The following is a 17,790-nucleotide window of genomic DNA, read 5'->3' on the forward strand; positions in this document are numbered from 1 at the left end:
TGGCTGAAGAGCAAAGTATGAATTGAGAAGTACTGAGAGAGACCAAAGAGGTCAACAAGGGTTATAGATCATGAAGCCTGTTAAGGAGTTCGGACTCTATCCTAAGGGTAAGAGTCATTAAAGGATTTAAATAATTTTTATATGTAATATAACCCTTATTAACAAAAGATAATTTTAGCCAATGTGAAGTGTTTAGAGGGAGACAGAAAGGTCAACCTTGAGATTGTTACAGTTTTCCAGGCAAGACATAATTGTAGCCAGAATTAGAATAGTAAGAGTGGAGACAATCAAAAGTGAATATTAAGATTCTACTCTAAGAAGTATTAGAAGCAGTTAAGTGAACACTAAAAGCACAAATACAGAGGTAGAGTTGTAACAGTGAATAAATTACCAGATTTCACAGAACATGGGACATCTAAGTTGAAATTTCAAGAAGGTACAGTAAGATTTCCAAAGAAGAAGAAAAGGCATTTTAAACTTTATGAAATCCTTTTATTTTCCTTTTTATATAGAGACAGGATCTTACTCTGTCACCCAGGCTGGAATGCAGGAGCACCATCATAGCTATCTGCAGCCTCAAACTCCTGGGCTCAAGAGATCCTCCTGCCTCAGCATCCCAAGTAGCCAAAGTGCTGGAATTATAGTTGTAAGCTACTGTGCTGAGCCTATAACAGACTTTTACGTAGCAGAGTTATTTCCCTGTTCAAATAATTAGAAAAAATTTAAAAATCATCTGTATGTTTAAAATGTATATCCTATTTTTTTAGGCAGAAGCTTTAAAAAAATCTCCATTTCTGACTCATCTTACATTATGATTTCATCATATTCTATTAAATCTATTCTAATAAACTATGAGCTATAAAAATCTTGAGTCTGGCCTCCAGCAGATCTTTGTCATCATTATAAAAGTTTTCCTGACAGTAAAATTACAATGAAAAAATAAAAATAGTCCAGTCAAGACATATACAGTGTATATGTAAATTTTTAAATAACTGAAGACTTTAAAATAATGGAACATATTGTTTTATCATTATAAACATTAGACCAATAATAAAATGTATCTCAGGATGAGTTAAACTTAAAAGATAACAACTGTACACTCTAATTCAGCAAATATTTATTGAGAATTTATACACCTATACACATACATGTTTCCATATACATTGGCACTATAGTAGGCAATAGAAAGATAAAGAGCTAGGAGGCAGATGCTGCCTCAAGAATTTTGTAAGCTAGATGGGAAGAAAGACGTAATTCATTTCAGGTAGCACTTTTACAAGACTTCTACAATGATAATGTGACTTTATGAATAAAAATGGTTCTAGCAGAGGAGACTTTGATATTCTTTTGCATTTAATAATGTAAGATGCAGATGTCAAAGAATTAATACACTAACTATAGTGAACATATTTTATATTTCCATTATTTTATTCTATAGATGTAATGTTGGATTCAAGAAAATTACTACTGATTTGAATTATGACCAAACAGTTTAACTGCCAAATATCAAAAAGAAACATCAAACTCTAGGTAAGAAATACATGGCAAACACAGAAGACATATGAAGATGAAAAGAGTATCTGGCTGGGTGCGGTGGCTCATGCCTGTAATCCCAGCGCTTTGGGAGGCTGAAGCAGGTGGATCACCTGAGGTCAGTTTGAGACGAGCCTGGCCAATGTAGTGAAACCCCATCTCTACTAAAAATACAAAAATTAGCTGGGCACTAATGTACAGCCAGTTGCGGGTGCCTGCAATCCCAGCTACTAGGGAGGCTGAGGCAGACGAATTGCTTGAACCCAGGAGGCGGAGATGGCTGTGAGCCGAGATCGTGCCACTGTACTCCAGCCTGGGTGACAGACAGAGACTCTGTCTCCAAAAAAAAAAAAAAGCAAGCAAAGGAAAATCAACATAATTACATATTTGTATTTTAGATCTATAATTTAAGTAACATATTTATCTCCTGGTCTCACTTTAATACTTGAAAGTAACAATAACACTTACCTTACAACTATAAGAATGGCTATAAGAATTGAACAGATAGGATCTGCTATCATCAGACCAAAATTTTGCATCATGATGGCAGAGGCAATTACACCAATACTTCCAAGAGTATCTGCTAGGATATGTAAAAATACACCTAGAAATAAACCATCATAAAAATCAAAACAGTCTTTTGGTTAATTTAAAATACAAATATATCCTAGAGCTAGACTCTTAATTTTATATACAAAAAACTAGATACCAATTTCAAAAATAAGTAAGCATGTATATTCACCATTTAGTAACCATGTAATAGTACATTTATGAATTAAAATCAATTTTTCTGTTTCAAATCAACAGGGGTTGAAATATCTGACTGGTAAATCATACTTTTTCTTAATGATATAAATGAAGCAGAGAAGTAAGCTGATTTTAAAAATTATTTGTGAACATTCACCTCTGGCTAAAAGGAGTCCAAAAGTCAGTAATTTGTTATGGGAAGGAAACTGCATTAGGCTAAAAGAACCGGTCAAGAAACATTTTAACTTTAGATATATGTACATACAGAGCCCTCTGCTGGTGATTAAAATTATTACCATTTGGGACTATAATTTCCTACAAACCGTAACTTATCCTGTTACACTTATTAATTATCCTAAAAGCTCTATCTAAATTGGTTACATACTATACTCAGAGGTGATGTGAAAGCAGGCGCTAATTTCAATATTTTTAAATAAATATAAAATACATGTTGAACTTTTAATAATTAAATATTAAATTGGTAGGATACTGATGTTATACTGATATTCTAAGAACTTAGACATTTAGTAAGTCAAAGTTGCCCAGAAAACCATTTAAGATGTCAAGATTTATGTACAATATTTTCTGAAAAAACTCAACTAAGACAAATTATTCAACGTTTAGATCTTTAATACAAAATTTCTACATAGCAAAACATTCTTTTAAACTTCAACCATGTCTTGCTAAAAATAGAACATTCGTCAATACCATCACCTGCCCTATCTGAAAAGAAATAGTTAATGCATAAAAAGCACATATCTAGTTGAGAATACCTGAGTTTTCGTTTTTAGTATTCACTGCACAAAAAAAGGTGAACCATAATTATTTGGAGGTACAGAAATACAAACTTAAATTCAAGAAATGTTCTCAAAATTTAAAAACTGACCGCTAATGAGTCAAATCAAATCTTGTGTTCTGGGAAATTATACTTCATTTTATCTGCCACTGATGGAAATTTATATCAAATATTATATTAAATATAAATCATCCCTCACTACCTACATACAACTTTTCATTTATATACAGTTTAACTCTATTATTATAACTCTTCTTCAAAAAGAACAGTTCTTTAAGAACTCTCTTAAAAATTTTTCCAAAGCAAAAGAATTTTGTCATACTTACAGACATAGATATACAGATTTTTGTCATACTTATAGAATATTCAGTTCCTGTTAGGTATTTCAAACAGCAGTGAATTAAATAGGTTAATAATGTTGGGGCCACTTTAACTTTTAAAACTAAAACTGGAAAAAAAAATACACATCAAAGCAGATTGAAAGTCCCTAACTACAAACTCTTATGTATGATACATGCTTTTAAACCTTTATATCCTTTAATCAGTGTTTTGGTAGAATACAAAATGAAAATAACTCTAAACATGAAAGGAAAAAGAAAATAATGATTTGTTCTTGCTTTTCCTTAGACTGGAAAGTCCCTGGCTACAATTTATTTTCTAACCTGAAAACTGGTTTTATTAGTAAGTGTCATTAAAACTACCTAAGCCCTTCTTACTATATAAACTGTTTAAGAAAAAAACCACTAAGAAAGAAATATAAACAAGGATGTTTAACTTACACAAAGTTAAAAGTCTTAGAAGATGTGGTAGGATACTGATAAACTAACCCCCCAAAACCTTAGTAAGCCAGGAGTCAAAATGTAGCAAATAATTGAAAAACTTAATTAATTCAAGTTTTTCACGTATGAGTATCTATCTACCTGGTCATTTTACAAGAAGTTTTTAATGCCAGCTAGTTATCTCTGTTCTTCAGCTATTTACTGGGCTCTTCAGCCACCATAAATTGACAAGTATTCAGAAAATATAAACTTATTTTCATAATAACTTATATAAAAGAGAATTAGGAAGGCAAATCTAACTTCCTTTCCTCCAACTTGTGATGACTTTCAAAATTAAATTCTTATTATCAAGGCTAATTTATACTACTTGATACAGATGCATCAAATATGCATGATTATATGCTATTTCAGCAAATGTTATTCTAAAACAATTCCATATTTTGTAAATGGAAAACTTGTGCTTGGAAGACACATTTAAGCCTTCTGAAAATAAATTTCTCAGTATGAAGGAATATATTCACAGTGAAAAATACAAAACGAGAGTTATACAAAGAAATAGTGAAGAAAAATATGTGTTGAGATTGGATAAGAAGCCATTCAGAAAGTCAGACGGAAGTCAAAAGTTAATAAAGGCAAGTAGATAGCTGGGAATTAGGAAACCCTGACAATAAAGTCTAAATGGAAACTCAGAGCCAGAGATAGGTTCATAACTACCCCCCACAACAAAAACAAAAAAAAACCCAAAAACTAATATAATTCATAGACAGGATTGATTTTCTCTGGCTTGTAAAACTTTGTAATATACAATTTTACACAACATGTAAGCTCCTACAGGTATTAGCTATTGATGGCCTACAAATATGATGGAGTTCTCACTTTGCATTAAATTTTTAGCTCTAAACTTTCTCACAACATAAAAACATATTAAATATTATTCTTGGAAAAACGATGTAATAATCCTGTAAAAGCAAATATACTACTACAGACAGTCCTCGACTTAAAAGGATCAACTTGTGACTTTTTGGCTTCATGATGGTGCGAAAGCAGTATGCACTCAATAGAAACTATACTTCAAATTTTGAATTTTGATCTTTTCCTGGGCTAGCAATAATGTGCTATGATCATCTCTCATGATGCTGGGCAGCAACAGCAGGCAGCAGCTGCCAGTCAGCCACGCAATCACAAGGGTAAACAACTGATATTGTACTCTGCAGTGGACTGTATTTAATAAATGACATGATATTCAACACTTTATTACAAAATAGGCTTTGTGTTAGATGATTTTGCCCAACTATAGGCTAATGCAAGTGTTCTGAGCACACTTAAGGTAGGCAGGGCAAAACTATGATGTTCAGTAGGTTAGGTGTATTAAATGCATTTTCAACCCACAGTATCTTCAACTTACCACGGGTTTATTAGGACACAACCCCACAGTAAATCAAGAAGCATCTATACAATGTTTATAGTCACAGGCATGGGTATTACTTGTATTTAAGCAGAATAGTTTCTGAATCATCTTCTTTTGAGACGCGAGTCTCGCAGGTTCCCCAGGGTAGTCTCAAACTCTTGGGCGCAAGCAATTCTCCCACCTCAGCCTCCTGAGTAGCTGGGATTGTGGTGACATGCCAGCTACACCCAGCTCAATATTTTGCTTTTATTATCAAATCAGAGAAAACAGTCAAGTGATAATTAAAAGAATGTCTGCTAATATATCTAATAGCATATAAAAAATAATCACTAGAAAGGCTAACACTAAACACAAACACTGTGTTATATATTTTTCTTAAAGGAAAACTTCAGACAACTAAAACTTCAAAACTATAAAAGCAGTTCCAAAAAACTAAGAAACACAAAGATTGCTTGTCATACCTTGTAAAATCTGTCTGCTGGGTCCTGTTGTTTCTTTTAAGGAGGGGCCATCTGTAGAGAATTAAGTTATTTTAAAACATGTTTTCAATTCCTCATTCAAATTTTTACAATTCAGAGTCCTTTTCACTCAAATGTATCACGAAGAATGCATAGCTATACAGCCACATCAAACTTACAAATTTATTTTTTAAATGTAATGAAATAATCGAGTGGAGGTAAATTTAGCGGCGGTAGTTCTAAAATTCATCAAAGGTATGGAGTATTTCAGAAATTATTGTATTAAAAAGATTAAAAGCACAGAAAATTAAAAACATTGTGAAAATTTTCCAATATTCATAAAATATCTTTTAATACTTTTACAACTGGAAAATTCAGAGAAAACCAAATGTACTGCTTGAAGTTATGAGGTCCAAGAAACGAAGCCAGGATAGAAAGTTAACTCGACTATGGTAAATAGTTTTTCAACAGCTTCTAGATTAATGTGGCAAATTCTTGATACAGAAGAGATAAAAATAATTTTTTTCATTTTGCCTTTATGATGAAAAAAATGCTATAATTTCTATCTTTAAATATCTTGAAAATTACTAATCAGCTTTAACATTAAAGCAGAAAAATACAGGAAGACAAGGCAAAAGATGAGCAATATTTGTTTAAACAGATTATCAGGAAGACTGACAAGCTTTCTAATCACAACCAACAAAGTACCTGCTATCATCATTTGTTCACGGCCCACAGCACAGAACCTTAACAGTACAGCTTTTATAGAGCACTGTAACAATGTTCTGCAATAATGTAACAAAGAAATATAAAAGCATAACACCATATAATATTTCCTATCTAGATATTGTACTGCTGTGTGGGAATGAAGAAGTAGCTACCCTGAAAAATCCAGCTGATAGCCAAAAGTGTGAGAGATACGCAATTTTTCAACATTATTTTGGGATGCATGTGAGCAAAGTTGGAAAAGCAAGGTTTTAAAGCATGCCAGTGTAACTATTATAAAAATACAGCATATTTTAGAGACTGACACAGGCAACAGGCAAAAATAGACAAGTAGGATTACATCAAATTAAAAAACTTCTGCAAGGCAAAGGAACCAAATAACAAAATGAAAAGGCAACTTACAGAATGACAGAAAATATTTGCAAACTATGTATATGATAAAATATATACAGAACTCACAATCAACAGCAAAGTAAATAAATAACCTGATTTTAAAATGGTCAAAGAGTCACAGAACATTACATGTTCTCACTTATTGTGGAGTATAAAAATTCAAAACAATTGAACTCATGGATGCAGAGAGTAGAAGGATGGTTACCAGAGGCTGGGAAGGGCAGTGTGGTGCTGCGGGGGGAGAGTGGATAGTTAATGGGTACAAAAAAAAACAAAGAATGAATGAATAAGATCTACTATTTGATAGGACAACAGGGTGACTACAGTCAATAATAATTGTACCTTTCAAAATAACTAAAAGAGTATAACTGGATTGTTTGTAACACAAAGGATAAATGCCTGAGAAGGATACCTCATCTCCATGATGTGATTATTTCACACTGCATTCCTGTATCAAAACATCTCATGTACCCCGTAAGAATATACACCTACTGGTTGGGCGCAGTGGCTCACACCTGTAATCCCAGTGCTTTGGGAGGCCAAAGCAGGTGGATCACAAGGTCAGGAGATTGAGACCATCCTGGCTAACACAGTGAAACCCTGTCTCTACTAAAAATACAAAAAGTTAGCTGGGCGTGGTGGCACATGCCTGTAATCCCAGCTACTTGGGAGGCTGAGGCAGGAGATTCACTTGAACCTGGGAGGCAGAGGTTGCAGTGAGCCGAGATCGCACCACTGAACTCCAGCCTGGGAGACAGAGTGAGACTCTGTCTCAAAAATAAATAAATAAATAAATAAATAAATAATAAGAATGTACACCTACTATGTACCCACAAAAATTAAAAATAAAAAAATTCATTAAAAAATTTTAAAAAAATAACAAATGGCCAAAGGAATCAAATAGACATTTCTCCAGAGAAAACACACAAATGGCCAACAGGCTCAACATCACTAATCATCAGGGAAATGCAAATCAGAATCACAATAAGATATCATATCATACCTGTTAGGATGGCTATTACCAAAAAACCAAAAGACAGTAAGTGAGGGCAAAGCTGTGGAGAAAAGGAAACCCTTGTTTCCTTTTCTTTTACTGGTGGCAATGTAAACTGGTGTAGATACTATGGAAAACAGTATGGAGGGTCCTCAAAAAAACAATAATAGAACTACCGTATGATCAGCAAACTGGGTATATACCCATGAGAACTGAAATCAAGATCTCAAAGAGATATCTGCACTTCCATATTCACTACAGCATTATTCACAATAGCCAAGACATGGAAGCAACCTAAATGTCCATCAATGGATGAATGGGTAAAGCAATGTGGTATATACATACAACGGAATATCATTCAATATCATTTCTTTCTTAAAGAAAGAAATCCTTCTAATTTTGACACATAAGTGATCCTGAAGGACATTATGCTAAGTGAAATAAGCCAGACACAGAAGGACAAATACTACATTTATACCACTTTTATGAGGAATCTAAAACAGTCAAACTCATAGAAATAGAGAATAGAACAGTGGTTGCCAGTGGCTGGAGGAAGTTGGAAATGAGGAAATCTTAGTCAAAGGGTACAAAGTTTCAGTTGTGCTAAATAAATAGGTCCTAGGGATTTGTATGGCATAGTGCCCATAGCTAATACTGTATTGTACACTTAAAAATCTGCCAAGAGTGTAGATCTTATGTTAAGTGCTCTTACTGCAAAAGTAAAAGAAAGAAAGAAAGAAAGAAAGAAAGAAAGAAAGAAAGAAAGAAAGAAAGAAAGAAAGAAAGAAAGAAAGAAAGAAAGAAAGAAAGAAAGAAAAACAAAGAAAGAAAAACAAAGAAAGAAAAAGAAAGGGAAAGGGAAAGGGAAAGGAAAGGGGAAAGGGGAAAGGGGAAAGGGGAAGGGAAAGGGAAAGGGAAAAGGAGGAAGGGAGGAAGGAAGGAAGGGAGGGAGGGAGGGAGGGAGGAAAGGAAAGGAGAGGAAAGGGGAGGGAAGGGGAGGGAAGGGGAGGGGAGGGGAGGGAAGGGGAGGGGAGGGAAGGGAAGGGAAGGGAAGGGAAGGGAAGGGAAGGGAAGAGAATTGAGAGTAGAAGGAAACTTTCAGTGGGAATGGATATGTTTACTGGAGAAATCATGGTGATGGTTTCATAGGTGCATACTTACCTCAAACTCATCAAGTTGTATACATTAAATATTTATCTCTTTCCATATGTCAATGTCAATCATATCTCAATAGAGTAGTTAGAATTTTTTTTTTTTTTTTTTTTTTTTGGACAGAGTCAGCTCTGTTGTCCAGGCTGGAGTGCAGTAGCATGATCTCAGCTCACTGCAACCTCCACCTCCTGGATTCAAGCTATTTTCTTGCCTCATGGAAAAATTTCAAAGACTGAAAAATGAAGGGCTTAGAAGGCTCACTCTCCAAGGTCCCTTTCATATTTTCAATTCTAAAGCTGTGAGATTCTATGTTGCAAATACAAGATAATGCCTTTTTTTTTTTTTTTTGAGACGGAGTTTCGCTCTTGTTGCCCAGGCTGGAGTGCAATGGCGCGATCTCGGCTCACAGCAACCTCTGCCTCCCGGGTTCAAACCATTCTCCTGCCTCAGACTCTGGAGTAGCTGGGATTACAGGTATGTGCCACCACGCCCAGCTAATTTTGTATTTTTGGTAGAGACGGGGTTTCTGCACGTTGTCAGGCTGGTCTCAAACTCCGGACCTCAGGTGATCCACACGCCTCGGCCTCCCAAAGTAGTGGGACTACAGGTGTGAGCTACCACGCCCGGCCAATACAAGATAATACCTAAGTATACACTCTATTGAGAGTAATCAAATTGTGTCACCCAAGCAACTTCTATTAAGCTATACTTTATAAACTATGTAAAATATAATTCAAAATAAAATATTAAGTTGATAAACACCTCGTAAGTTAGTACCCAATGCTATAAAAGTAAGCATCCAAAGATTTCTAAAAAAAATATAGAGGTAAACATCAGGTGACAGACGTCAAAAATTATAATACAAATGTGAAAAATTGAAAACCTCTACCATATTTTTATAAGCCAATATAGCACAAAAGGCCTCATGATGCTTAAAAAATTATGATTTTCATTTCCTAAAATGCAATTGCTCCTCATTCACTAACACTCATTTAAAATAGTGACATTTGGGGGGAGGGAAGGGGGGATGGTTAATGAGCACAAAAAAAATAGTTGAATGAATACGACCTAGTATTTGCTAGAACAGAGTGACTATTATCAAATTGCAATTTCATTGCACATTTTAAAATAACTAAGAGTATAATTGGGTTGATTTTAACACAGGATAAATGGTTGAGGGGATGGAAACCCCATTTACCCTTATGTGATTACTATGTATTACATGCCCGTACCAAAATGTCTCATGTAACCCATAAATATATATACCTACTATGTACCCACAAAAATTAAAAATAAATACATAAGAGAGTGGCACTGTATTATGATACACCCCCTGGAAAAAAGCTAGCATCCACTGCCTTATACTGAGTTAATTTCACGCTATACAAAAAATAAACTAGCCCTGGGAGCCATTTAGACTGATTCATTAGAAAAGAAGTTGATCGAGTATCTTTTTAATAAACTATTTCAACTAGGAAAAGTATTCCACAAAACTCTTGTTTATTTGGAGGCTGTCCATTTGTCTTTAGGCTGTACTCACCATGAGAATGAAAGTGTCCATGTCCGTGAGCATGATCATGGCTATGTGCAGCACCATGTTTCACTTCATGGCTATGGCAATGATCGACATGGCCATGTGCCTGATCTAGAGCACCATTAAAGAGGGAATGACTGTGTCCATGGCCTAGAAGACAAAATGTTAGGACAGAAGGTATGTAAAAATATATAAATGGTTACAATTATACTGACACTAGTACAAAGAATAAGCTCTAAACTCAGATCAATTCAATAAACATTTACTTGTAAAAAGTGTTATAGATTTATTAAAACAATCCTAAGTTCCTGCTATGGAGTACCAAAAGGTAAGGAAAGCATAGAGGAAAGTAATAGACATTACTGGAAATGAAAATAAGTACTGACTGGAAGTATACAGATATATCCAAAGAGGTCAGATAATATTATTCATTCATTTGAGAAATATTTATTTGTAACATTTTATATTATAGGAATCATTCTAGGCACTGGAGATGAGGCAGTAAACAACAAAGACAAAATTCATGGCCTAAAGTTTTCAAAGTACTCTTACACACACTAATAAAGATTAACAAGACATACGGAAATGCTCACATTAAGGCAGACACAAGAAAGTTGCTGCATTTGGCAACAGAATCAGTAAAATTACATTAAAGCAGGTAGAAAAAGCTAAATGCAAAAGAACGCAGAATCCTCTCTCCACAGCATACCTAAAAACGACTAAACCACCGAGAAGCATCTTATACAAGCTATTCTAAAGGACAGAAAAAGAGTGGATGCTATCCAAGTCTTTTATGACTTTTACAAAAATTCTAAATACCAGTAAATTAAATCTAGCACTGCACCATATGAAAAAATCATGACTATCAGGATCTCCAAGACATATTTACATAGTACATTTCATAAACACACACTCTGTTTTTTTTTTTTTTTTAGACAGAGTCTTGCTCTGTCAGTCAGGTTGCAGTGCAGTGGCACGATTTCGGCTCACTGCAACCTCTGCCTCCCGGGCTCAAGCGACTCTCCTATCTCAACCTCCTGAGTGGCTAAGACTACAGGCATGCGCCACCATGCCTGGCTTTTTTTTTTTTTTGAGACGGAGTCTCGCTCTGTCGCCTAGCATGCCTGGCTAATTTTGTGTTTTTTTGTAGAGATGGGGTTTCACCATATCGCCTAGGCTGGTCTCAAACTCCTGGATTCAAGTGATCCACCTGCCTTGGCCTCCCAAAGTGCTGGGATTATAGCCACTGTGCCCAGCCCACACAAAACTTTTTGATAAGTAGATTTGTTTTGTGGTTTTCTGATATTTGTTTATCTTACATAAATGATATCACACTAAAATGATAAGTTACTGCGGTCTGGTGGGATCCATGATAACAAGCATAGCTCTGAGAAGGCACTGAGATGGAGGGGCATAAAGAAGTGAAAGGGATAGTTCAGGAAGATATTCATATAGTCTGTTGACATATTACTTTTGTTATCAGAAATCAATATAGTTTACCTTAAATTAACAATTCTCTCAAGTAAATAATTATGACAGAAACCTAGTAGAAAATGAAGAAACAAAGCGTTCTAACCGTCATACCAGAGCCATGAGAATGTCCATGACCTCCATGTTTGAAAACAAATATTCCTATTAGGTTTACCACAAACCCAAGAATGGAAACAAGTAGCAGTCTCTCATGGTGGACATCTGGAGGGGCTAATGCTCTCTAGAAAACAAACAAATGGCATTGATATTATTTCTGATTGATCAACTAACAAAATCATAAGACAATATTAAACACTTTCAGTTATTTTTGGAATTAAAAGCACTAAAAAAACCTCCCAAAACAGTTCATAGAAATAAAACCAGTGCTCACATACTGTAAAAAAATGAACAATTACTATTTTACAATACATACAAATGTTTAAAAGCATAAATATTTCGTCCAAAACTTGTTCTTATTTGGTATCTTAAAATGCTGCCTTTCATGGCTCACGCCTGTAAGCCCAGCACTTTGGGAGGCTGAGGCAGGCGGATCACCTGAGGTCAGGAGTTTAAGACCAACCTGACCAACATGGTGAAACCCCATCTCTACTAAAAAAAAAAAAAAAATAGCTGGGCATGGTGGTGGGTGCCTGTAATCCAACCTACTCGGGAGGCTGAGGCAGGAGAATCGCTTAGACCCACGAGGCAGAGGTTGCAGTAAGCCAAGATTGTGCCACTACACTCCAGCCTGGGCAACAGAACGAGATTCCATCTCAAAAAAAAAAAAAAAAAAAACACTGCCTTTCATTTTAAGTTCACTAATCTTTACATTTTCTTCCTTTTTAAAAAATACACCAAATGTTAAAGATTCACTGGCAAAACTCTCAGGTTCTAATTTCTTTAGAAATACTTCCCTATTGACCTCACTATCCAGATTATACCTCTACATTTCACAGCGTTAACACTTCATCCATAACTTGTAAAGCACTATCATTTAATTGTTTTCAATTCCAAGAAGATTCATATATATTTAATTTTCCAACTATTTTGCAAGTTCCTCTTGTACACACAAAATATCTAATCCAAGATTGTTCACGATATTTAATAATAGTCAGAAAAAGCTCTGTTATATATCTTTAATTAATAAACATTTTCATTACAGAAATGTAATTTATTGACTTTAATCATTATCTACTATACCTCAACTCCTTCTGAGAAAATAAAAAAAGCAGTGAAGATCAAAAATAGGCCATTGACAAAGCCAGCCAGAACTTCCGCTCTAACATACCTAAAGAGGAACAAAGTCAATAACTTAATTCTTGTGTTATTTCTTAAAAATTAAATCATAAAATTACATACATTCAGAGATTCCAAACCATATTATATGGTTATAAGTGGTTAGCAAAGTCCTAGTGTTTATAGTACAGTGCATTTTATTTTATATACAGTAGAAATGAGGAAATGAATTATTATGAATTGTTTAAAAGCAGAATGCCACAAAACACAGATTTTTACAAGCCAATCAAAAGATCTTCTTAAGAGTAAGTAGTTTTAGAAAGACCTTTCACAGAAATTTAAATCTCAAGTTGTTACTGGAGAAGGAAAAACAGAACCAGACAAGTGGACAAACAAAGAAGGATTAACAGATAAAAAGTAAAACAAAGGGTCTGGAAAAGGGTTTTTTTTTTAACTTATTAATTTCTCTTTTTCTAAGAACTCCTTATGCTTTCTGCTTTGTACCTTTTAGCTTTCAAATCTTTGGAAAGTAGAGCTTTGATCTGAAGGAAAATAAAATTATTTCTGATTTATCCCAGAGACAACTTGAGATTTATATTTCTAACACTTTTTCTAAGATTAATAAATTTAGAATAAACTTTCAATTACCTATTTTTAGAACCAATTTTAGCTTCACATAATTCTAATTAAACTGTTTTTAAAATACCTGTCTTTTGTTCCATGGAGTTCTGAAGCTTTCTGCTTCCTACCTGTGTGAAGCATTGGGGAAAGATTTTATTTTTCCATACGGTGTATTTGGCTTAGTTAAAGTAATCAGGAACAACTTTAACTTAGCATTTTTACATGTTCAAACATCATTCAAAGGATGCTAATAGCAGTTAACCACTTTGGTCCTTAAACAATATAATGAGAGCATCAAAACTCATGCCTTTCCTAGGTTTCTATGTTAACTTCTAGGTAATACAATTTTTACTATAAAAATATTTTTAAAGAGAATTCCTGAAAATGTACTCTATTTAAAGTTATGTTGGAGTTTGTCCTGTCAAGCGCATTCCAACATAGCATGTATTTCTATCCCAGAAATAATGCATATTTCTATCTTCTAACACATTCAAATAACATATTACTTGTCAAAACGTTTTTTTTTTTTTTTCCTGGAGAAAAGTTCATTAAATTCAAATAATTTGCAGCCAGCATTCCATAACCTACACTTAGGAATTTATGTAATAAATCAGCAGGGTTACTATCCAAAAGTAAAAAGTATTTTCTTTTAATGTACCTTTGTAGTCCCATAACTAATGCTTGACTGAAAGTCTTTTGTGCTTGAGTTCTACCAGATTTCAAGATCAAAGGCAAGAATGTTTTTCAGGCATCTTTTTGTTTCTAATTCCTAGCTTAGTAGGTGTGCTCCCTAAGTGCAGATAAGCTGTTGGAGTGATTTAATTAGCTTGAGTTTAAGATATATTTGTTAAACTTGGTTGTAGGTTCAAAACAAAAACTCATGAAAACTAAACACACTTGCCTTTACAAATAGCTGTGTTTACTTAACAGATTGAGAAGGTTTTAGAATGAGAACATGTAATTCATGAATGTGCTATTGCCTAATTAAGTATGGTTAGTGTTTAGATTCTTGAGCCAGGAAGAAAAATACAAAAGATTTAAGTATAGGTACATATGGATATACCCACGTATGTATGTATCTATCTACCTACTGGATGTATATTACTTTTATGCTGGCTTTGCTCTTTAAAAAATAAGAGTGTGGCAAGACACAAAGATGATTTTTATTTAAAGAAATACTTAAGAGTCCTTGCTTGCTCTCATATTCCCCAACTCTTTCTTCTATTGCAGAGTCAGTCCACTACCGCGGTTATCCTGAACTGGGAGGGTTTTATGAGAATTCAACTCCATGTTTAACATGAATTAATCAGTGTCATCTTGATATACTGCCACCAGTAGTTTACAAATGATGCTACTTATTACTATACCAATTATTCATAGTGTTAAATATTGTACCAGCTTTTATTCGTTAATCTTTCCCAAAAGAAAACATACACACACATACACATACACACACACACACAAACACATACAGAAGGAGAGGACAGGATTAAATTAAAAGTGGAAAGAATATTATTCTCTTATATCAACTAGCTAAAGCTGAATATTAAAATCTGCTACGGTACTGAAGGTATTCAAAGCTATTCCTAAAATCCATTTTAGAGCAGGAGACAATACATTCTAAATTGGAAACAAAAGAAACTCTAAGCATTAAAGAACTGAGAATTTTTAATAGTCGGCTACTGTTTATTCAGAAAGATTGTTGAATAAGCTATTCTAATTAGATTTCTGATATATAATATAGATTACTAATTTTCCAACAAAAAATTATAACTTTGGATATAATCTTTCTTTAATAATATAAAATATACTTAGGAATCTATTAGTAACCACTGTTTAAATTATTTGCAAATCACCAATATCATGCCATAAAAAGTGTTCTTATCTGAGCTGTCAAGCTGTTTGAATTTATAGATATACAGGATCTACTGCTCTATATTATAAAATGCACAATTAGTATTTTTTGGCTCACTTTTTATAATTAAACAAATAACCATATCCCTTGGTTATAACTAAAATCAGCAAGTTCTGCCACAGAACTTCACATCTCCTTTTTAGCAATTGTCACAATATAAAGCTATTATTATATTTTTACTAAACTGTTTCCCCAAGAGACAAGTTCCTGCAAGGCAGGAGGCATGTCTTTACATCATTAGATCATTTTTACATCATTAGAACTAGAAAAGTATTTGACTCATATGAACCCTCAATAAATATCTAAAGAGAACAAGAACAAGAACATGTGAAAGAAACAGTGTGTGCTTGCTAAAGGAAAGAAGCAAAGCCAGGGAGAAAGAGGGAGTAGTGAAGGACCAAAAGTAAAAAACATAACAAGAGGCCTAAGAGAGTGCATGTAAGAAGATGGATGTAAAAAGGACAGGGAGAGAGTGAGAGAAACTGCACAGGAAAGGGAGAGCTCAGGGAAGGAGAATCAGTGAAGGAAGGAAAGAGAGACTTGGAAAGGGAGACAAAAAAGAAACAGAGTTAAAGAAGTTAACAGAAGAGGAGGAGGAGAGACAGAGCCTAAGAGATAAAGGGGTAAAAGGTAGAGGAAAAGAGCAGAAGAAAAGAAAGAATAAGATAGGAAAGGTATAGGGGCACAGAAGAAGAGAGAAAAAAAGATCACGAGCACAAGCCCAAGTACAAGAGGCAAAGAACAAGAGAAGGAAAAGGGAGTTCAGGAGAAGATAAGAGAGAGTAAGAGGATGAGGATGGGAACAAGAGAGAAAGAAAATATGAGAGACAGATGAAGAAGGAAGAGAATGTAAAAGAGCACTTGCAGGGGAAAGGAAGAGAAGAGGAGGAAAAGGACAAAGGGGAAGAATCAGAAAGAAGAGAGAGGGAATAGAAAAGACAAAGGGGTGGGGAAGAGAAAGAAACAGAGTATGCATCCTGAGCTCTGCTTACACGTATATACAGTTATACTGCAAATATTCTATGAACTCAAAACAGGAAACACTTAGTGTAATCAAATAATGAAAAAGTCCATTGCTTCCTCCAATCAGAGGTGGCGGAAATCAAATTATGCCTCTATGATGATCCAATGTAATCCCTTCAGCATAAAGATACTCTACAAATATTTGATTAATTGTCCAAATCAGCAAGCATATAAGAACTGTTACATAAAAGCAGAGCTAAAGAGGATAATATAAAACCATATTAGAAAATGATTTTAAATAAATCAACAGCAAAGTACCCATTCAAAAAGAAAAAAGCAAAAGCAAAAGCAAAAAAAAAATGCCTATTTTCATATATTAAAACTTTCTTCAAAAAAAAAAAAGTTGAGAAATTCCTTTATATGGTAGCAATCTCAACAAATTACTGTAGATTCCAATTATATACTGTTTAAAAACTCATCCATGAAGTTATGAAAGCGGTTACCCTTGAGGAGGTAGGAACTCAAAGACGCCTGAGTGGGGACTTCAAAGATTCAAAAGTTACACGTGTGTTCAATTTTTAACAAGTCACTGAGCTTAAGATTAGTGGTTTTTGTGTTTATCTTATATTTCAATAAAAAGGATTTTTTTCTTAAAGTCTTACCCGTAAGAGAAAGCATCATTATCTCTCCATTTTGAAATAACAGAAGCTGCCAGTCCAGCCAAAATGGCAGTGCTATCGAAAAACATGTGAAAAGAGTCGGAAATCAAGCCTAAGCTGGAAAAGAACAAACACATTGACAAATTACAATAAAAACCTAATAGTAGGCATCCTTCTCTGAAAGTCTAAGATTCAGCTTTTGTTCATTAGGAATTAACCATCTAAAACAACAATTTAAATATGCTATATAGATAGCTATTGAGGATAAGTTTCAAATACCTAAAAAGTAAACCCTCATACCTCCTGCACAAGGAAAAGCCCAGCTGCTGTGAGAGGCAGAAACAAAACCATCTGCTGCTGAGTGAGGGGTAGGAATGTGACCACCCCTTGGTCACTTGCAAAGCTC

At 34.3% G+C, this 17,790-nt stretch overlaps 1 protein-coding gene across 6 annotated transcripts in view; it reads right to left on the reverse strand.

Annotated features, from left to right (window-relative positions):
* Positions 1–17,790, reverse strand: part of SLC30A7 (solute carrier family 30 member 7) — an 84,783-nt gene that overhangs the window by 56,387 nt on the left and 10,606 nt on the right. For 2 of the 6 annotated variants that reach the window (XR_010588519.2, XM_015432090.4), the window contains exons 3-8: positions 17,388–17,501; positions 13,191–13,278; positions 12,105–12,231; positions 10,527–10,670; positions 5,725–5,775; positions 2,002–2,137 (exon numbers count right to left, since the gene is read on the reverse strand). Coding sequence is in view for 2 of the 6 variants with exons in the window: in XM_015432090.4 (XP_015287576.1) it covers positions 2,002–2,137; positions 5,725–5,775; positions 10,527–10,670; positions 12,105–12,231; positions 13,191–13,278; positions 17,388–17,501 (660 nt within the window). In the remaining 4 variants the exon portion in view is untranslated. Of the gene's footprint in view, positions 1–2,001; positions 2,138–2,895; positions 5,507–5,724; positions 5,776–10,526; positions 10,671–12,096; positions 12,232–13,190; positions 13,279–17,387; positions 17,502–17,790 lie in introns of those variants that run through there. The other 4 variants (XR_012417193.1, XM_074000661.1, XR_012417186.1 and 1 more) reach the window with 4 other exon arrangements.

Source organism: Macaca fascicularis, chromosome 1 (assembly GCF_037993035.2).
Source record: "Macaca fascicularis isolate 582-1 chromosome 1, T2T-MFA8v1.1".
NCBI classification, from domain to species: domain Eukaryota; kingdom Metazoa; phylum Chordata; class Mammalia; order Primates; family Cercopithecidae; genus Macaca; species Macaca fascicularis.